Source organism: Mercenaria mercenaria, chromosome 18 (genome assembly GCF_021730395.1).
Source record: "Mercenaria mercenaria strain notata chromosome 18, MADL_Memer_1, whole genome shotgun sequence".
Lineage (NCBI taxonomy): Eukaryota > Metazoa > Mollusca > Bivalvia > Venerida > Veneridae > Mercenaria > Mercenaria mercenaria.
Window position 1 is genome coordinate 54600227 of NC_069378.1, and position 23623 is coordinate 54623849.

The following is a 23623-nucleotide window of genomic DNA, read 5'->3' on the forward strand; positions in this document are numbered from 1 at the left end:
ACAGTATCTGCAATCCTTTAAAGTTACTTGTTGTTATTATGGATAAGTATTTCATATCTGCAAAATGTTCAAAACCGAGGTTATTTATGTTAGTTTAAAAAAGCGGATCGTAAACAGAGATGTCGAGTTCGATCCCCTGGCGATTTCGATCCATGTTGGGGAAAATTTTCATCAAATTAAGTTATCACATAGATTGGTTAGAGGCATATCAATGGATTGAATTTAGCCCACGAAGTGATTTCCCGTTACGGTAATGTTCATCTAGGGGAGATTAATAATTGTGCTCTTATAATATGCGAAGAAACAACTAAGATTTTTTTTAAATTATTTTTCATCAACAAGTGCATATCATAATTATCGTCTCAATTTTATGAAACGGCTTAATATTATTTCCTTCATTTGCATGCAAACAACTGCTGATTAAATTACTAAGATCTAAGCAGAAAAGATGCTTTAAGGTATCAGTAATTGAGAAACCATGAGAAAACCAACATAGTGGTTTTGCGACCAGCATGGATCCAGACCAGCCTGTGTATCCGCGCAGTCTGGTCAGGATCCATGCTGTTCGCTTTCAAAGCCTATTGCAATTTGAGAAACCGTTAGCGAACAGCATGGATCCTGACTAGACTTCGCGGATGGATCCATGCTGGTCGCAAATGCACTATGTTGGTTTTCTCATGGTGCGGCTCAGTTTATTTTGGGTCCACATATCACCTTAGATAAATCACTCTCGATACCTCATTTCTGATCACATTCATCGCTGTTTGTGTATGAGACAGGAGAAGCCTGTTTCCTTTTAATGCTGAGCGCCAAACAAGGGAATTTATGGTACCAGGGATTGAACCCACGACCTTGCGCGCCCAGGGCGGACGCTCTACCACTGAGCTAAGGCGGAACTGTTCCCCTTTTCAATGGCATATCACTTTGAGCTACATCACTGCCCTCTCATAACAAGAGCTAACATGGCTAAGCGAGCCGCTTTCTATAGCCAAGGTTGGACAGTCGCTTTGCACACTCCCTAATGATCCCTTCGAGGTTTGTTTAGCATGAAATGTACTGCGAACGTTCCCCCTTTCCTTTACTTTGACTGACAGGCTACGCCGCTCAATCAATATTCAGCAGTAGGCGTGTTATGTTTGACCTAATTGGAGTATTCTATAGTCTGTTTCGTTGTAAACGCGGTATGGTTCAGAAAGTCACGCCGCTCTGAGATCATTATGACATTTGTGCACCGGTCTTATATATTAAAGCCGGATCTCTTGGAATATGAAATAGTCTTAAAACGTGAAAGATTTGGACATCATACGATTTAGGAATATAACGTGTAAGTTAATTTTCTTTTCTTCTCACAAAATTATGAAGTGACAACTGTAAATTTAAATATTAAAATTTTGTTATATACAGTATATATATAGTAACGGAGGGGCTGAAATTCCAGTAGAAAATGTATTGACGTCGGCCTTTTTTTTTTTTTTTTTTTGATGTCCTTGATCTTATAACATTTGTCGACTCCGTGTCAATGTTTTAGATAAAGAGTATATGTGGGTTACCGACCTTAGGCCTTTTAGATAAGATGTCAATTACACCTTAAGTAAATGTACTTTAGTCTCTTAAGATTCAAATTTACTATTAAATAAAGAACGTGCTTTAATGGATAGAATGGATGCTATTTCTTGACTCTTTCTCCCTTTTTTTGTAGTACATGTCTACTTTGGTCTTGAAGTGGTGCGTTATTTGAAAATTCCGTGTATGAAAAGAAACCAGCAAAAATAATTGACATCAATGTCTATGTTGACACTGCCTTCGTTTGAAGGGGAGACTTTCCATCGTTTACGGACGATGCAGACACAGACTGAAGGTATGACATTTCGTTTTTTAGTGTTATTAATTAATTTTATTATTTAGCAGAGATATTTTATTTTTATTTTTCAAAATTTTTACATGCTTGGAATAAAAACATTGTATTCAGCGATTTTTTTTTTTTTATCTACCTGGACATTTTTGACTGTTTTCATTACAGCATTTTATGTCTCGCGACGTTTAATATTTACGGATCAGTAAAAATTAATAACTTTCCAGGAAATTATATATTTTTCTAACTGACAAGTGTTTGATTCAAACCATGAAAAAAATATTATGTAATATTTTTTTTTTTTAAATGGCTTGGTTGTAAATAAAGACCGGCGGTCTGCGGACTTGGGACCAATACAACCTACCCAAGCATTTTTTTTCACATTTTTTTTTCATTAATTTGCAACCTTAGCTATTTAGGTCGTGAACTGACATAAATTCTGTACGTGAATGCGTTGCCCACTGTCAAATACGGTTTTCTGGGTATACTGTATCTAAAAATAGTATCGCAGCCTACATGTACAATGTCGGCAGTTTTTAAGTTTTTTGTCTGCGCTGCTCTGCAATGATGCATTACGCATACCTGCAGAAAGAATCATTACACCTTAGTTTTACTGTTTTTGCAACAACGTCAGTGCCAATGTGCCTTTCTTTCGCAGTTGCTTTTATGACTCGACATTTAACCCTTGAAATTGTGGGTTATAACTTTATATTAAAGATTTTGTCACCAAAATTATGTACATAGAATTATATCATATCAATCTTTAAAAAAAAAAAGAAAGATAAACATTTTGACTCATGCAACAACAAAAATTCATTTAACGTCCTAACTATGAACAACAAACTACACAATTATAAAAATCTAATGTTTTAAACTTTGTCAGAATATTCACTGTTCAACGAGTACCAGAAAAAAATCTCCGGTAAAATGCACAACAACTTTTTTATGAAACGTAATTATTTTAGTGTGTTTTTGTAATCATTTTGTGACGTTTTAGTATAGAGTTTAAAGATGTTAAATCAACAAAATTATATGAGGTTGTAGAAATTTTGATATAGAAGGTTTTTCATGAGAGAAGTCTTGTCTAGTTAACTATTTGAGCCGCGCCATGAGAAAATCAACATAGTGGCTTTGCGACCAGCATGGATCGAGACCAGACTGCGCATCCATACTGTTCTCTTTTAAAGCCTTTTGGAATTGGAGAAACTGTTAGCGAACAGCATGGATCCTGACCAGACTGCGCGGATGCGCAGGCTGGTCTGGATCCATGCTGGTCGCAAAACCACTATGTTGGTTTTCTCATGGCACGGCTCATTTCAGTTAAATAACTTTGATTTGATGAATAAAAGAAATGTGACTTAATAACTTGAATACCGTTAGGAAGCAGTATTCAAAAAAAATCTGTAAATTTAAGACAAAGCCAATTTCTTTTATTTATTTATTTATTTATTTATTTATTTTATTTTATTTATTTATTTTTGCCATTTTTTATTTGAAAATCGTAATGATGTTGAAACAGATGCCGTTGTACATGACCTCACTAGTGTAGGAGATGACCTTTAATCCGATTAATACTTAAAACACCTGGTGTTTAATCAAGTTTTATCAAGCCCCAGAAAGTATAGGAAGTCATGAAATAAAAAGTAATTAAACTTTAAGTACACGTCTGTACTGTAAACAGTAAATAGCTACTTATGATGTGACGACAAAAAAAAAAGATTTTATGTTATGCTGTTTCAATACAGTAAGATGTTTTGATTATAAAACACGAACTTTTCTTCTTTTTTACAAGAATTTTTCATTTATCTTATTTTATTGCATGTTTTTTTTTTTCAGTGAATTATCGAAATATGAAGGATTAAATTTAGTGAAATCATGAAATAAAAGGAAAATTAATTTTGTTTGTTCAACATTTTCACTCGTGGCTATGCCACTTCTGAAAGATATTTCAATCTAATACACTAACAAACGAAAATATCCTCTATATGTGATACTTATACATAAAAAAATGCACCTGAATGCACCATGCAGTGATAGTAAGCTGGCTTTATTTCGAGTGAACCCATTACTACGTACACTTTGTGTGCTTGAAACTTCATATTACTAACCCTGGTCGGCCCGTGACAACACAATGGTTATAATCGGTAATAATTATTTTTTGTCCCGTCTTTTGCAATATTTATTTTCAAAACGGCAAAAGAAATTTAGTAATGTATTCAAAGACATGTTTTCAGGCGAAAGAGCCCTTGATAGGACATTGTCATATCGGGTATAATGGCCGTGATTATTTATAACTGCCGGTCGCATTATGGCCTTGGTATTATTTTTTCAAGGTAAAATCGATTTTGCAAACCTGTTGGTCACAAAAAGTTTTCCAGGATTGTATCATGCGTCTTTTATGTACTGGGTGCTAAACAATGTCCGATCTTTTTTCAGGGTTGTACCATGGGTCTTGGGGGTTTGGTGGGAGGGGCTAAAAATATGAATATGTTTGTATTAAGCGTTTTAAAATCAACTAGCAATAATTTACAATAACAAAAGAGGATTTAATAATATATACATATTATTTTGATAGCATCTGTACAGAAAAGTCAATAGAAATTTGTCAAAATCCTCCGACATCCGCATATCTGGTACATGTGTATAGCACATTATTTTTTAATCAGTTTGACCCAGTATTAACATAATCAGGTCAATGACTGATATTGATAAAATTGTATTCCATGGTCCTAGGTCATTGACCTAAAGCTGGCTAGTTTTTGAGTGCAGATGGGGTGAATGACCGACGAACCTGTGTCCGCCGTTTTCACTAGATTGAAAATTTAAGCTAATTTGAACCACTCTCGAGTCTTATTGCTGAAAAAAAGCAATACTGTCAACAGCTTGACAGATTCCTGACTAAGAAATGTGAGTACTTTGTCATTCTTATTATTAAAAATTCTTCATGTGACAGACATTTCAAATATCTGTTGCACAAATGTTTTACCACATCTCCGTCCCGTGTCAGTTCCTTTGGAAATCATCCACTATTGGCCCTGGGCATAACTTACCTGGTATTTGCTAACAAGGGTACCGGAATGGTGTCTTCTGTATTTCAAAATCAAGAGGTTATGACACAATGTTGAAAAGACAACTTGCACAGGAATAGACTGTGAATTTTAAAACTTGTTTCGGAATATCAAATACATTACAGCAAGTTTATTTGTTTGGGATGTTGCAAAATTCAATCAAATTGATAACGTTTACGCCAAGCGTTTTAGTATATTAGAGAAGGACTTTGGCCTGTAGGGCTATCCCTATTTCATACATAGTTCACCCGACTCACTGGCCGTTTGAAAGTTACATTATCTTTTTAGATATTTTTTCAAAGCACGCTCTTTATTCATAATTTATTGGGTTTTTTTAGTCTTTTAAGCACAGCTTCTTACATTAAAAATTCCATTGAAATGTAATTTGAAAACTTTAATTTTCTTGAGAATCCTCTGACAAATATGTATCATTTTGTATATTGCTTGATAAGCCAAAACAGGCTGAGCGCAGGTCATAAATTTTTAGAATTATGTAGGCAGGTAAGGAAACAAGTATATTTTAAACGTTGGCCTTAAATCTGTTTGTTGTCACAGTCTACGTTTTGCATATCAAATTCAAGGTTAGAAGGTAAGCTAACCGCGATCTTACTAAATAAACAACTACGTTAAATTTGGGGAAAAAAAATTTATCATTATAGTTTCCTTCGACATAATAATTATTTCATAGAAACTACGGACTGTCTTTACTGAGAAACGATTAATTTACGATGTCAGAATGAGACAAGGAAAATGTTTATTCAAATTATGGAAGACCTGATATACCACAGGTGTCCGTTTTTATTTACAATTATACCGTCTGCATTATGTTACGAAATCCCGTGGAATATAACGTGCATTATGCTGAAAAAAGTTACGTTACATGCTATAGAAAATTTGCATAAGGAAGTATGATATCTATTATTTCAGGGCTTCTATACATTTTAAAAAAGAATGATAACAAGCTATTTAAGGGGATCCTGGAAAACCTGGGATGGGATCATGGGATGGGCTCGTGGGATGGGATGGGCTCAAGGACATGGGCTGAACCCATTTGACCCCAAAATTTGCTCAGATTCTCACAGGGAATTCATGTCATGGTGCTAATAAGATCTGGTCGAGAGTAACAAAAGGAGCTAATGTTTTCTTGGCAAATAACAGTAATTACATTTTCCTATTATTGTTATCATTATTATTGCTAATAAGTTCTCCTGATCCAGTCAGTAGTACACTAAATAAAACAGTAATACTTTTAAAGTAATAAATGAATTGATGAAAAATAAAAAACACGTAGAATATCATTCTTGTATACGTATTTATAAATGATATATAAATGAAATAACAATAGACTTATGTAGTAAAAAATATATCTGAATATAAAAATAATAAACAATTTGTAATAATGATGTTAGAATTATATATATATGTCGCAGGGAGATAAATGACGAATTCAGCAGTTGACTTCTAACCCATGTCAGAGAATGAACCTACACTGAGTTTCTGTAAGACTAATTTATTAGGAAATAAAAATCATTTTTGAGAGAAAATACGAGATGGAAATAATTCAGTTCTCGGAACAAAAGAGGTTACTGAAAATAAAAAGTAAACATTAATTAACAAATTTCAATATAAAAAGATTATAAAAATGAATATAGATATATCAGACATATTACATGTATAATATACGAAAAAGGGGATTCTCTAACATTTGTCAATTTTGAATTTATAGAATATAGATAAAATAAATAAATTTTGATGTTAACATTTACACAAAGTGAACAATAAATGAATATATTTTGTTCCAAATAATTGCTTTTTTTTGCTTTACTTATGATAAAAAATACTGTCCATTAATTCTTTATTACTTGCATCAGAACCGTAGAAGTACAATCTAACAAGGAAGAGGACTAAGTATTTGTATTTTTTTTATTCATTTCACTTCTTGGCAGAGAATATACCCACTCTGGGAATTGTAATTACAGGTTGTGTCCCTGTTATCCTTAGCTGACCTCTTAATTGATCAGTTGAACTTTTAATTAATGTTCCTTACTGTATATTTCTTTGACATTGGGCCCACGATCCCATGACCTTCAGCCCAGCCCATCCCATCCAATGAGCCCATCCCACGAGCCCATCCCAGGTTTTCCAGGCTGCCCTATTTAAGTTCATAAGTATTTGTTCATGTATTTCTCCTACATCAAAACCAGCGGCCGAAAGTGAAACGGACTATAATTGTAACAGTGACCACTGGTCAGTTTTCACCTGAAATGACCTAACCTATAGCTTGTTTCACATGTTCATCAAGTTTACCTGAGATAACCTTATTCTATTATTAAAGTTTGTTTCTAAGTAGGATATACAAACTCTGAATAATTTGCTCTTTCCTGCATTTATTAATTTATTTAGTTAAGTCACTTTAAAATGGACTCCCAGTTTGGGTCGGGATGTGGAATTTTACGCGTGTCTTATGGTTTGAACCCTCTTACTGGTATCTATCAAAGCATCTCAGTCTTTTTATATGATTTAATTTTTCAGTCTTGACATGGGAAAATGAGCCGTGCCATGAGAAAATCAACATAGTGGGTTTGCGACCAGCATGGATCCAGACCAGCTTGCGCATCCGCGCAGGCTGGTCAGGATCCATGCTGTTCGCTTTCAAAGCCTATTACAATTAGAGAAACCGTTAGCGAACAGCATGGATCCTGACCAGACTGCGCGGATGCGCAGGCTGGTCTGGATCCTTGCTGGTCGCATACCCACTATGTTGGTTTTCTCATGGCGCGGCTCAAATATTTTTCAACATTAGAAATAAACATGTATTTAATGGTCATCAGATCAAGCTACCATTTGTATTACTTAGATGTCAACGAAAATGTTGCTCTGCTAGTCTGGCTCCCGGCTAGATAGCGTTTTTTTTTATTCATCAGCATTTCGTTTGATTATACTTAAGGGGTGTGTTGGGGAGGGGAGTGGGGGCATCAATTTATACATATTTCGATACCGTTGAGCTGTTACCTCACGTGCTTAAAAATTAAGGGCGTGTTTTTTGTTCTATCTTCTGCTTGCGTAGATCGACTTAGATCTCAGCTACATTCACACGTTCTACAATATTGAACTGATTATCGTTACCCGGTTCAGCTACCGGTTTTTAGTTCAGTGTGATTGAACGTATTTCTAGGAAACACATTTATGCACTTCATGTAAACACATCTTGCAACATTCTTTACAGGTTACTTTTTACGCTTATGCTTAGGTTTTTAATTCTGTAACGGCTGTTGTTTTATTATTTTTACTTATTTTTTAAAAAAGACACCTGTTTATATTTTACCTTTTATTAATTTTTGTTAATTCGCATAAACAAATCAGTTGATGTAGGTTTTATACCACAGATGTACGCGCCATTTCACATATATTTTGATACAGACTATACTTGTTCGCTGTGTGAACCATGTAAAAATAGCATTCTTTATCGCTGGGAGAGCGAGGTCACGTTATAAAATATTGTAAGACAGATCTCCGGGAGCTTCTCAAAGTTGCGTTTTTCAACTAAACTCGGCTTGCAAAAAAAAAAAAAAAAAAAAAAAAAAAAAAAAAAAGATACGGTCTACGGTCGTCGGAATCACAACTTTGAAAATGACCGTCTCTGCTTTAGAAAAGTAATTGTAGCTCTGTGTCCTTTTTTTTTTGAATTTTTTTTTTTCACTGGTTTGGCATATATTAAAACATGGAGTGGGATGGAGAGGAGTTTAGGAGCAACAACAAAACATTGTTTCATATAGATCTAATGTTATAAAATTTCATGCATGAATTGTTAAAAAAATCGGTAGTTTCTGTTTAGAAATACATGTGAGCCGTGCCATGAGAAAACCAACATAGTGCGTTTGCGACCAGCATGGATCCAGACCAGCCTGCGCATCCGCACAGTCTGGTCAAGATCCATGCTGTTCGCTTTAAAGCCTCTTGCAATTATAGAAACCGTTAGCGAACAGCATGGATACTCACCAGACTGCGCGGATGCGCAGGCTGGTCTGGATCCATGCTGGTCGCAAAAGCCACTATGTTGGTTTTCTCATGGCGCGGCTCATGTTAGTTCCAGCTACAAGTTAGTTCAAAAATGCTTTTCCCGCTGCATTGTTTTTTCTCTAAAACTGTTAACCTGGCAAAGTGAAAACACATTCGGAGGCTGAAGCCGAAGGCGAATGGATATTGTTTTGGCGTTGTCCGTCCGGCTGTTCGTCCGTCCGTCCGACTGTATCCAAGTAACGTATTGATGGATCTTCATGAAACTTTACAAACTTAGATTACTGTAGGACAGTGGTGCATGCGCAGTTTCGTCACGTCATTAACTTGGAGTTATCGCCCCTTAATTAACTTGTAATCCATTAATTCCCACTTAACAAAGTAAACATGTGATGTATATTCATGAAATTTAGCACACTTATAGATCACTTTATTTTAGGGCAGTGGTTGCATGTACATCTTTCACCTTTTACCAGGATCTTTTCAGTTACTTCAGAGTTACTACCTTTTAATTGTTCTAAAAAAAAAAAAAAAAAAAAGTAATCCATTGATGGATCTTCATGATACTTAATACAAATACAGATTTCTATAGGGTAGAGTTTTTTTACTTGAATTTGAAAAAAAGGAGCCAGCGAACCGCTACACAGTCCTTTTGTACATAACATCTGGAAATTAAATATCTTTTAAAATATAGTAAACTCATTCGCAAAACAACCTGTAACTTATAACATATAGGGACTTTTTTTCAGTTGTTCAAAGGGATCAGCCAGATTTGTGTATAAATGAAAGTATAGCATATACATAGGAATATACATGTTTTGGCCAGTACTTTTTTTTTTTTTAAGAAATAATAAAAAAAATAATGATTGTGTTAGTTGGCTAGATTGCACGTATCACCAAATGTAGTAAATGCAAAGTCATAACACCATCTTTGCTTCTTTATTCAGAATTAAACAGGACATCATTTAAGAGCCGGTGTACTCATCATATTGCAAATATAGTAAAGGAAATCGTCTCTTCTTTTCTATTCCTCAGAAAGTTCATCATATTTGCTTAGATCAGCATTAAAATGGAACATTATTTAAAGTATGTCTAAAGTACATTCATGTCTTGCAAGTCTTCAATGACTTTCCCAGAGATATTAAAAATCTACATCTTTATATGAGCCGCGCCTTAGAAAACCAGCATAGTGCGTTTGCGACCAGCATGGATCCAGACGCTGGTCAGGATCCATGCTGTTCGCTTTCAAAGCCTGTTGCAATTGGAGAAACCATTAGCGAACAGAAAGGATCCTGACCAGACTGCACGGATGCACAGGCTGGTCTGGATCCATGCTGGTCGCAAATGCACTATGTTGGTTTTCTCATGGTGCAGCTCATATGTCTTAAAAAAGAATCTAGGGACTGGGTGGTTGCATTTAGTGCTTCCAAAGGATCTTCATATAGTTTTCATTATGTATTACATTCTCTAGGGAAAAAAAACTTAAAAGTGTTAATATTTGGCGAGTACCTTTAAGAAATATAGCAATAATTTGATATCCTACTCTCTGGAGTTCATTGTCCGCAAGTTGTCCTCTAGAAGTAGGTTAATTTTCGTAACCTAAAAGTGCATAACACGTCTACAAAAAGACGTATTATTGTTTTAGTCAGTTGACTGAAATAAATCAAATTTTTCAGGTCATAAAGTTAGTAAAGGTACTCACCTCCTGATCGTATGACAACAAAAAACAAATTGTTTTAGATAATCCTGACAGATTATATGTTATGGAAACACATAGCCTAAGTATTAGTTGAATTGACTGTTTTTCCATGCGTTGTTTGTAACGGGGTACCGGAAGTAAACTGCCTTAATTTCAACGACCGTTATGTGCGTAATTCTTCAAGAAAAGTTTCAATACCGCGGCGGCCCGGGTTCGATTATCGCCTCGGGTTTTTTTCTTCTTAATTTGGCATTTTTAACATTGTTTAGAAACAGAAACTCACGTTCTAATGTTCATAATGTGACCAAACTTCAATTTTAAAGAAAGATAATTTTAGCCAAAAATCCGGAGGTCAGTGCCTTTAAAAAGAAAGCAAGGGACTTATTAACTTCTTTTAATACACGTGCACAAACTCATTTTGTAATTTTTAACATAAGGTCATAGCTTTTGTCAATACTGGTTTTTACAGCTGCGCTAAATTTATGCTGTAGATTTAATGGATGAAATCTCAGCTGGGTTGAGGGGGAGGGGGGAGCTCCGTGGTCACTTGCCCCTCATCAATGTGGGTTCGAGCCTCACTCGGGGCGTTGAATTATTCATGTGAGAAAGCCATCCAGCTGGCTTACGGAAAGCCGGTGGTTCTACCTAGGTGCCCGTTTGTTATGAAATAATGCACGGAAGGGCACCTGGGGTCTTCTTCCACCACCAAAGCTGGCAAGTCGCCATATGATCTATAATTGTGTCGGTGCGACGTTAAGCACAACAAAATAACTCAGTTAATGCATGGTGCACACCTCGTGGCGAATCTTAAAGGCTTCTATCGACCTATTCAAACTATAACCTTATTTTCTGATGATGCTAGTACATTTACTTATTGACATGAGATGAAGCCAGTGCACAATTCTGAGGCCCTGTATGTCCAGTTTACATGCAGACTATTTTGCTATGATTCAATGAAAATGACTATCTTGCATGAAAAATTGATGGTGGCAATAATGCATTATATATCTTTAAACTACATGATATATTCGTATCACTTCGGTTGTGTATTTATCTTAAATTAATGGTGAAACCTATTCTTCTAACAATACAATTAAGCCGCGCCATGAGAAAACCAACATGGTGCATTTGCGACCAGCATGGATCCAGACCAGCTTGCGCATCCGCGCAGTTTGGTCAGGATCCTTGCTGTCCGCTAATAGTTTCTCTAATTGCAATATGCTTTGAAAACGAATAGCATGGATCCTGACCAGACTGCGCGGGTGCGCAGGCTGGTCTAGATCTATGCTGGTAGCGAAGCACTATGTTGGTTTTCTCATGGCGCGGCTCATTTATGGCTCAAGACATGTATCTCTATACGGGCCGCAAAAAAAAAAAACAACAAAAAACACAGATTTGTTGCATGTTTCACTGTGACCTACTGTACATTAGGTGAATGGCCGCTTTTTTCTAGTTGCAAAACATGCCTAGTGAAGTGTGATGCACATAGATATGTCTATAAATTATTCAAAAGGATTGATCGCATTATGATTCTGAAACGAAATGCAGGTATATCCATTTTAGATTTTTCATTTCAGGTCCATTAAACTGATATTTATTGTCACATAAATATTTTGGTTTGAAACAGCTTTGATCTTTCAGATTTAAGCCTAACGAGTAAATTTGTACTTATGTCTAATTTGTTAAACGTATGGAGTCTAGGAAGTGTCGTAGCAGTATTTATGTCTAATTTGTTAAATGTATGGAATCTAGGAAGGGCCGTAGCAGTACTTTTGTCTAACTTGTTAAAACAAGTTTGAAGTTTCTAAATTTTAAATAATGAGGGAATTGGGGGAAGGGGTGCGGACTGTTTAGGATTGGGGTGTATTTTAATGAGGGACTTTCGGAGGTGTTAACTAACAACAATACGGAGTAACATAGATAATGAATTTTCGTTGATTGTTTTGGGAAGGGGTTTGTGGTGTAATCTTGGGGGTAGGGGGGAGGCCTTGGCGTTGTATGGTATTAATTAGATGACTTGTATGGTATTAATTATGACTATGGTATTAATTAGATGACTTGTATGGTATTTATTAGATGACTTGTATGGTATTTATATGATGACTTGTATCGTATTAATTAGATGACTTGTATGGTATTTATTAGATGACTTGTATGGTATTTATTAGATGACTTGTATGGTATTTATTAGATGACTTGTGTCTAATTAGACTAAAGGCTTTAGTTGAAATTACTCTATGATGTATCTTCAGGAAACGATGTGTTCGACACACCGGCATATAGGCGCTGTAATTCGTCCATAGATGTTACAAAGAGAAAGATGCTAGCAGAATCAGAGAGTAAAAAGAAAGCACGATATAGCGACAGCTGTTTGCCGGAGGAGCTCATCTCCCTCTCATACGATCTTCTTACGCACATTCAGAGACACGAGCAACAAAACGGAGGTAGAAAATGATCTTATAATTTGCAATGTGGTGTTGCCGTGTAGTCGCTTAAGTTTCAAACGCGTAAACTGAAATTAGTTCGTCAAAGGTCAACATACTTGGGGATCTTAATGAGTGTCAAGAAGCCACTGGTATATTTGCTATTTTGTTTTATTACAAATTCTGGAAAACGTTCATCGTGGCATAATTATTTTGTGAAAGCTAACCTTTGCTGACATTCTGAGTACAGCTATGTGAACCGGCTTACCTTGCCGATGCTTAAAATAAATTTCATCAGATCGTACCTTGAATAATAATTGAGCCGCACAAAGAGAAAACCAGCATAGTGCATTTGCGGCCAGCGCGTGCTATGCGAAACCAACATAGTGGCTTTGCGACCAGCATGGATCCAGACCAGCCTGCGCATCCGCCCAGTCTGATCAGGATCCATGCTGTTCGCTAACGGTTTCTCTTATTGCAATAGGCTTTGAAAGCGAACAGCATGGATCCTGACCAGGCTGCGCGGATGCGCAGGCTGGTCTGGATCCATAATGGTCGAAAATGCACTACGTTGGTTTTCTGATGGTGCGGCTCATATGTTGTTGCAGCAAAGCTGATCTTGGCTATCATTTCATTGCAGAATCTGTGTCATCAACTGATCAGAACGACTTCGAGAGATCAGACAAATTCTTGGTACAAACAGCTATAGCGGATTCAAGCTTACCGTACGATTTCAGATGTTTGGACAGAGAGCTTAGTGATGATGTCAGCACAATCTCCACCGGATCGACAGTCACGTGCCAAGATTCACCTTCAGTACCAGATTATTCATCCGGTAATTCTAGCATATGCTGTAGCAAGGTAATTTCAGTTAAGGTCTTTAACAGCCATAATATTATCTACAATATTTTTAGTATTTGTAACACAGAAATGCGCATTGCAAGTGTTTAAAATTTCTAGTTAAAGATGTTGACCAAACAGTATATTTTTCAGATTTTGCGTAAATTCCATATTTTATTGTTATCATAATTGCACAAAAGACTCCGTTTTAAAGTTATGTAGCAAATAAGAAATGTAGTGTGTTCCAGTTTATGCTCTCACAGGTCTCGACATGTTTTTTTTTTTTTTTTTTTTTTTTTTTTTTTTTTTTTTTTCGCTAATTGACATTTTCACAGGTCACCTACCTCTACTTTCTTTACACTTTATATATGTCCACAAACCGTACCAGACGAAGTTATTGTATAGCAAATTGGAAGAGAGTGATTATGTAGGGACGGCTTTATTCACTTATAAGTACATATTGACATGACTATGGTGACTGTTGTTTTGATATTGTAATTAAACGCTATTCAAATAAATGTCCGACCTCAAGAGAGCTGTCGTGAGGGAGTTTTGAATTTCTTTTTTTTTACCGTGACAGGCGTGAGGGAGTTTTCAATTACAGTTTCTTCTTACCTTTAACAGGCTAGTTCAACAAATAATGTTAAACAACTGTATACAACCGAACTCCAAGTACTGTGTAGAATATGTGGCGATAGAGCTTCAGGCTATCACTACGGTGTCCATTCCTGCGAAGGATGTAAGGTAAAACTCTACATACGGTATACGTGAGAATAGATTATTAAAGTTTCAGTTGCCATTTTTTTTACTGACTGGCATTTCACGCAAAATGCACCCGACATTCAGACAGGCTGCAGTCTTGGTGAATAAAATAGGCATCTTACAAAATGCGTTTGTCAATAATGTGCAATACAGTATGTTGTAAATACGAAAACGTCCAAAGTTGAAGACAAATTCACAGTCATTAATGACTTTTGTTATTACAATACAGGGTTTCTTCAGACGTACTTTAAAGAAACAGCTGGTGTACAAGCCGTGTAAGGAAGGGTCCCAGTGTCGTATCGATACGGGGTCGCGGAACAAGTGTCAGAGCTGCCGGTATCAGAAATGTATCAATGCTGGGATGTCTCCGAATGGTATGGACGCTTTAATTATTCATATCGTCTTTTGTCCGAAACGTTGCGGATAGTAGCGTTTTCCGGCTGGTGGAAAATATAGGCTCGAACTAAAATCATGTCTTATATTTCCTGTTGAAAATCTGTAAATTATGAATAACACATAGGCTACAAAGTCAGTGGAAAGGTATGTTTTGGGTTTAATGATATATAAATGATGCATCCGAATATTTAATGAATATTATTGTTATAATTTTGCCTTTTGCAGTGATTCGAAGTTGAGAATCACTGAAGTTTAAACACCGCCATTTCATGGCTAGCATCTATATTAAGGATCTAAGTTTGAATCTTTTTTTCTGTTTTTCAGCCGTACGGTTTGGCAGAATGCCAAAAGCAGAAAGGGAAAAGTTGTTAGCAGACAGGGAAGAGTTATCTACCTCTAACTCTGCTCGAATTCTTGAACTCCGTACTTTGTCAGATTGTATAAAAGGCGCATTTCAGGATTCATACAGCAACTGCAAATTCATCTCAAATTACCTCTTCAGTCTTTCGAAAAAGGAACCAAATTCTATCAAGGTAAATAATTCTTTTATACCTTCAAAATCTTAAACATAAGTACATGTGTGTGAATATCAGCGTGTAATGTGGAATCAGTATGAAAATAATGTAAATGAGCCACGCCATAAGAAAACCAACATAGAGCGTTTGCGACCAGCATGGGTCCAGACCAGCCTGCGCGTCTACGCAGTCTGGTCAGGATCCATGCTGTTCGCTTTCAAAGCCTATTGCAATTAGAGAAACCGTTAGCGAACAGCATGGATCCTGATCAGACTGCGCGGATGCGCAGGCTGGTCTGGGTCCATGCTGGTCGCAAAGCCACTATGTTGGTTTCGCATGGCGCGACTCAAATATTTCTCACTTCGTTAGTATTGTGAATGTATGATAATAAAATCTGCGAGAACATTCTTTGGACGGTTTCGTTAACTTCCCTTGAAGATTTTTACTACTTGAGACAATTTTTAATGCGATAATTTATTTCCCAGCAAAAAGCTATGACTGACCATGATCGATTCTGTTCTCCTTTTAAAACACGTCCTTCAAATAATCTTTTCTTGGGCGATTAGAAGGTATCCCAACGTTGAGCAATATTGTTCTTTCAGTCTTTTCAATCCTTAATAGGATTATTTTCTTGTGTAGGTTGAACCGGATCAGCGGTTCTGCGCCAATACGATGAATGCTCAGCAGTTTGCGGAAGAAAATATTTTCCAATCATTCCAAGAGGCAGTCATTCCAGTGATTGAGGGGACGGTGAAATTCACTAAAAAGATACCCAAATTTTCAAGTCTGGAAATGGTCGATAGAATCGCTCTGTTGAAACAAAACTGTTACAGTGTCTCTCTTATCTTGGTAAGTGACCATGTTCAATGATAAGTTTAACATTCTCTGTATAAAAAAGTAGTTCGCACACTTTCTGAAAACATTGGTTAAAATCTGCAAAATTTATAAAAGAAATATTTAAAAGGTATCCCCAATAGATAGGCGTGGTACTATTATTATTGGTTGTAAAAAATGAAGTTTTAGAGAAATGGATCTGAAAATAGTTCGGCATCCATACGTAATATCCAAAATCGTGAAATCCGAGTATTGGTATTGCTTCAATTTAAAACATTTTCAAATATTCGCGTTTTAACAGTTTTTATTACTTTCTTACAGAGTTACATCTTGTACGAGGGCAACACAATTTGTCTCGAGTCAGATTTAAAGCGCATATCATTCACTTCCGCTAATGAGTATTACGTCTGCTTCGAGGCGCAGTGTCTATTCGAAGGATTATTTCAGGTGGCAAGGAAAGTTAGCAAGCTCCAGCTTACGCCAGTGGAAGTGGCTTTATACTGTGCAATAGCTCTACTCATAGGTAATAGCTCTGTTTTTTGTTTTGATTGTTTTTGTTTTTTTTTCTAGATAAATGTGTACATTTTTTCAGAATGTCTTTTAAAATATGTATTTTCTGAAAATTATTTTTTAGTATTAACCAGTGAAAAATCCTAATAATGACTTTGTCTACTTGTTTAAAGAGGACTGATTGAAGCAAATCAGATTTCAAGAATTCGTGATTTCTCGGTCTTTTCCGTCAACTTTTGGTAAATTATCAGAAAATCGCCGAGAGTAGACTATCTCCTAGACTATGATATATATCTTTTAAAGTTTAAAGTTCTGAATATAGGCAATCTATTCTCTCGGTCCAGTCTCATATCAGTCCTCTGATGAAATGTGTAAAATAGACTGGCATTTGCCACTGTAATGTAAAACAAAAGAAAAATTGCAAAAAATCTGAAATTTTGTTACAAATTCTTTATTACCAGTCTGTTTGCTAATCTATCGCCGAGAGGTATCGACTATATATTTTACTAAATATCATCAATTAAGAATCATTACAGCTTTGGACACATTATAATCACAATAATACTATTTTTGAAATCGAATGATTACTGAATTGGGGCGATAGGACGAAGTCAGATGATATTTAAAGGTTATTAGCTTTGTATCGGGAAATATGCACGAGCTCCGTGCAGCGGAAATATTGCGCGACTTTAGGAGCTCAGTATTCTTCTGCTAACTTAAAGAACGAGTACTTATTTCCTGATGCAAAGATAAAAACCATTTGAGCCGCGCCATGAAAAAACCAACATAGTGGCTTTGCGACCAGCATGGATCCAGAACAGCCTGCGCATCCGCGCAGTCTGGTCGGGATCCATGCTGTTCGCTAACGGTTTCTCTAATTACAATTGACTGTGAAAGCGAACAGCATGGATCCTGACCAGACTGTGCGGATGCGCAGGCTGGTCTGGATCCATGCTGGTCGAAAAACCACTATGTTGGTTTTCTCATGGCGTGGTTCATTTTATTACATACGTATCTGCACGTATAAATGTAATGTTATTATGAATTTGTTCAATAGCCTGAAAAAGATTGACAATACTGAACTAAATGAAGAATTATCACAACGACACACAATGAATTACTTCACGCACCCAATATGAAATTCAGACGTCAGTATAGATGGAAAAATGCTGACGTTTCCGGTACCATTATAACTGAACGAAGATTAGAAACGAGTATGTAACAAAAAAAAATCTATTTTTAGAAGCACCCGGTGTAACGGAAAGCAGTGCAATTGAAGAAATTCAGCTGGAACTCGTGGACTCACTTAGACTCGAACTTAAACACAATCACCCCAAAGATAAATACCTTCTACCACAGTTGTTAGTTCTGGTTCCTCAGCTTTTACAGGTCACCGAGGAGCTTAAAAGTCGATTAAAAGGACATCTTTTTGATGAATCGGAAACATATTCGAAGACCCATGAACTGATATGTGAAATATTTGACCTTCATTGATATATTTAATCGTGTATGTGAAGACAGAATTTCCCGGTGATGAAGTGTTTTAGAAAATTCGTAGTGTTGTGGTAGTTTCAGCGAGAGTTATCTTGGTTGAGTGTAATATCGCATATAACTATACAATTCTATTTCATTGTTGCTCACTGCAGACTTGGAGCAGTCTTCTGCGCATGTTCGGAAATGATAATCAGTTGGAGCGCTCGCAAATTATTGCATGTCCGCATGCGTTTAGTGTATAATATGTATAATTTACTGACAAAAGGTTAGGGTTATGGTTAGGGTTACCATGGTTACAAAAATGTATACATTTTAAAGATACTAAATTTTCAAATCGCTTGAATCCGGTATATACCAGAGTGTGTAATTTATCACAGGCGCTCCAGATCCTTTTTTTAGTCACAGTCATTCTATTTTAGGACAAGCCAGTCGCACCATTTTTTACAAAAAAAAACTGTTCTCGCGTACAAAACTAGAATTTTAGGCTAACCTTATGGTGCCGTGTTACTAGTTACAGCAAACTAGTTGTTGTTTTTTTTCTCGATTGGTATTTACAAATATCACTCAAAACTTACATTAAAGTAACAATCTTCAAAACATTTTTTTCACACTTTTACTTGAATCATTTTCAGAAACACACAAGAAATGAGTTTTCAGTTTATACATTGGTAATAGGCTAATTATAAAATTTGAACAGGATTGGCACATACATTAATAAAAAACATGATGGGTACATACATTAATAAAATATGATAGGTGAATACATAAATAAAACAGGATGGGAACATACATAAATAAAACAGGATGATCAATACCAGATATGACTGGATCTGCTTTTCTGTGATTTTAGTATATCTATATCGTTCTCAGTGTTTGTCTAAATTAGTTTAGTTCTGTAATTTTTTCACTTTTACAAGTTTTAATTTAATTCTAATATCTTACTTAATTGATTGACAGCTAGTGAGTTATTTATAAGTCTCGTTTGTTTTAGACTAAAACACTATTTTGTAAAGTTAAAAACATTAATACATTAGGTTGTCATAGTGACAAATACTCATGGAAATTAGTATGTTTTAGAGCCAATGAATAATCGTGACATCATCATAATGACGTTATGAAAGACTATTAGCGGAAATCTGGCGGTTTTTAACAATTTTTAAAAGATTCATTAAAATATCAAAACCTATCCCATACTGTATACGTACGCTTATTATGAAGCCGATTGAAATAGTTTTCTTAACTGACAAAATCTGTTCATATAAAGTCACTGATTTTAAAGCTAATTTTGAAAACTGTCTATAACATTATCGATTTTTTATTTCTGGATTGCGCTCAAGTTTTCATTTTTTGTATCTTAATAAAATGTCACCATTTTGTAAAATATTTAACTGAATTATAACCACTGTGTTGAATATAGTTTTCATATGGAAGGATAGGAAATTCTCCATTTCATAGAGCTTCCATAAGCATATTTTTAAAACATTTTAGATTTTCATCTCATATACATAGTGTTATAGCTGTTATCTGAAATTTCATAAATTATGAAAGTTCGTTATTGACACAAATTTGTCTAACTATATACTCCTTAAATAGTTTAATTAATTGTTGAACAATAAGAACTATTTTATTTTTTATATTCAATTTCATTTTTGAATTATCTATCGCAGAGGGTGAAGTATATTTACAAAAATGTAACTGTACCATCGATTTTTATAATTGAGCCGCGCCATGGAAAAACCAACATAGTGGGTTTGCGACCAGCATGGATCCAGACTAGTCTGCGCATCCGCGCAGTCTGGTCAGGATACATGCTGTTCGCTAACGGTTTCTCTAATTGCAGTAGGCTTTAAAAGCGAACAGCATGGATCCTGACCAGACTGCGCGGATGCGCAGGCTGGTCTGGATCCATGCTGGTCGCAAACCCACTATGTTGGTTTTCTCATGGCGCGGCTCATATATAGAACACATGTTTCCTTTAAAAACTTGACTGGAGATTCTGTAAGTGCAGACTAACGATTTTTGAAAGAGGATTCTGCACCAACAATCCACTTTAGCATTTTAAGCTCTTTTTGCTATTTTTTTTACACAAAGTGTGGAAATTTCCATGGCAATTAATATGTTAATTATACACACATTTTTTTTATATATCCACATTTAGTAAGCCGCAGGTTGTACACTAAACTGTTATCACGACGCTATCATTCTTTTTTAGCTCACCTGAGCCAAAGGCTCATGGTGAGCTTTTGTGATCGCTCTATGTACGTCGTACGTCGTGCGTCCGTCAACATTTTCTGAAAAAAAATCTTCTTGAAAACCACTGGGCAGAACTACACCAAACTTCATAGGAATGACCCTTTCAAAGTTGTTCAAAGACTTGAATTCCATGCAGATGTCTGGTTGCCAAAGCAACCGAAAGAAAAAATTTTAAAAATCTTGTCCAAAACCGCAAGGCATAGAGCCTTGTTATTTGGCATGTGACATCATCTAATAGTACTCTATTAAGATTTTTCAAATCGTGTCCCTGGGGTGAAAAGATGCCCTACCCCGGGGATCCCAGGTTTTACATAGACTTATATAGGAAAAAACTTTAAAAATCTTCTTGTCTAAAACAACAAGACATAGGCCTTTGATATTTGGTATGCAGCATTGCCTTGTGTTCCTCTACAAAAAATTTTCAAATTATGCCCCTGGGTGAAAAGAAGAAAAAATCTTCTCGTCTGAAAGTTCAAGGCCTAGACCTTTGATATTTGGTATGTAGCATTGCCTAGTGGATCTCTAACAAGATTGTCCAAAGTATGCCCCTCGGGTGATAAGAGGACCCTCCCTGGGGTCACTTCTTATAGGAGTTATATAGAAAACAAGAAATGTCTTTAAAAATGATGGTCGGCGAATTGTAATAAGGAAAGAAGTTTATGAATTTTTCATCTAACATTCATCTTTCATCTAACATTTTGCAAAACTAAACACCGCACTTTAACAATTTAAATGGTTCTCTTTTAATTTTTCGCAAAGGTTTCGTAGGGTTGCAATTTTGTTTCGTTTATCCTTAGACGAATAATTACAGCAGTAGTTTGATGAAGATTCATGAAGAGGTCATTAAACGTGTTTATATTTTTAGCTAAATTGGTCCCTATCCCCATTTGTAACAAAATACAAGAGACCTTACGATATTGTTACACATCGAGTTTGATAAAAATCCATTACATTTTAGTGGTCAATGCGAAGAAAGGCATATCTACTTTTAGCTATAGTGGTCCCTAATAGGGCCCAAGTTCCTATATAAATAAATTTGGAAGAGGACCTTATAATGATGCTCCAGACCAAGTATGACAAAGATCCACCAAGCTGTTCATGAGACCCTGTATAAAGACATTTCTAGTTTTAGCTCTAGCAGCCCCTAAAAGGGGTTAAATGTCCCAGCTGAACAAAGTTGGCTGCGGGCCTAATAAAGATGCTACAAATCAAGTTTGATTAGAATACATGAGAAAAAATCAATTAAAGGATTTTTTTATTTATTATTTTTATTTATTTCTAAAATAGGCCAACTGACCCCGCTTTAACAAATGCATATTCGATATTCATGAATCTTTGGACAATAACGTCACACCTATAAAAAGGTGAAGGTCAAGCAAAACATACAATTGTAATTATTTCAATATTTCTGTTTCGTAAGCTAAGTTTGACCGTAGTCATATCACATAGATAAACTGTATGCAGCGTACCTTCATTTCAGTGTAATGAGATTCAGTCATTATATAGCATATATATAATAAATCAGATTTCAACTGAGTTCAATATTTGCATACCATACTAAAGAAAGATATTCATATATAATAAATCAGTTAAATAATTTATAACAAATATATCAAAGCAAACAAGTACTCATTTTAATATGCAATCTGAATAAGTCACAAAAGCAAGAAACCTTTTCATATACAGACGACAATTGTAATAAGGAAAATCTTTTAAAAAGCACTTCTCTACATAAAAGACTCTTATCACACCCTTATTCATGTGATACGCAGACCGTATTCAGCTCTTTCTTTAATTTGATATATGTTGGTATTTGAACAGGTTTTTATCATATTTATTAAACTTACTTATCATTTTGAGATATATTAATATTCTTTCTAAATATACTGAGCCAAAGTTAGCTTTAAAACTGTGAACAGCGTCGTTTAGGATAAACGCTTTGTCTACATTTCACTCAGCGTAGCACAATCAACAGAGTGAAAGAAATTGACACTCTCGTCCAATCAGGCAGAGTGTTGCATAAATCTTCCATCTTGATAAATTATCTATAATGCGTTATCAAGTAGTTTGATTTGCTAACTGAAGTCACGTGGCATAGGTAACGAAAACGAATTTAGACGGCGTCGCCGAAAAATACTTAATATGTGGCTCATATTATTCAGGTGAGCGATCAAGGGTCATCATGGCCCTCTTGTTTCAACGTTATTTTTGCGAATGTGAAAATTTCCACATCACCAATACGTTCAGGAATATCCAAACATTAGCATTCAATATGCATATAAATAATAGTCGCGCTAAATTCATTATTTCACAAACGCATCCCTTCACAAAGACTCAGTCAGGGGAGATGGTTTAGTCTCAGCGGAAACCAATTATACCTCGCTTGTCGCTTTCGCAGTCCATTCCTTGTAGTTTCATTGTTGAATCTATGTCTAGATGCTCATAGTTGGTGTTATTTTTTGTCGTCTACGTTTTTATTACCTCATCTGAGCACGAAATGCTCAGGGTGAGCTATTGTGATCGCACACCGTCCAGTGTCCGTCCGTCTCGATATCGCCCAGTCAGGCGAATTTTACCGATAAGACGGCGAACTTAACCTAATTGTTGATCATGACACTTTTCTTCGAACAGCATCCCCCCACCCTGAAACCGTTTGGTGAACGTTGATAAAACTACTTGGCCTTGATGGTCCTCTTCCAAATGTGTTCAAACGGTTCCACTTGGCTACACATAAGGGTAGCCATAGCTAAAATACATTTTTTCAAACAACATAGCTTGTCCGATATTTAAAATAATTTAACACAAATGGTCGTTATGTGACCCGAGATTGTCCAAATTATTCCGATTTGTCAAAATAACAGTGCCGCTAAGGGCCTTGGTCACTTTTCCCTGTATGTATATAGTGGAAACTTTGAAAATCTTCTTGCATGAAACAGCTGGTCCGATTACATGATAACTTT

The 23623-nt window shown here is 35.8% G+C and overlaps 1 protein-coding gene across 1 annotated transcript; it reads left to right on the forward strand.

Annotated features, from left to right (window-relative positions):
• Positions 1-1188: 1188 nt before the first annotated feature.
• LOC123538620 (peroxisome proliferator-activated receptor delta-like) lies at positions 1189-22418 on the forward strand. The gene is made up of 10 exons (XM_045322841.2): positions 1189-1324; positions 1700-1858; positions 12889-13080; positions 13700-13920; positions 14524-14643; positions 14891-15035; positions 15382-15590; positions 16212-16421; positions 16728-16929; positions 18160-22418. The coding sequence occupies exons 2-10, from the start codon at positions 1783-1785 to the stop codon at positions 18408-18410; spliced, it is 1626 nt and encodes a 541-aa protein (XP_045178776.2). The 5' UTR covers positions 1189-1324; positions 1700-1782; the 3' UTR covers positions 18411-22418.
• Positions 22419-23623: the final 1205 nt, after the last annotated feature.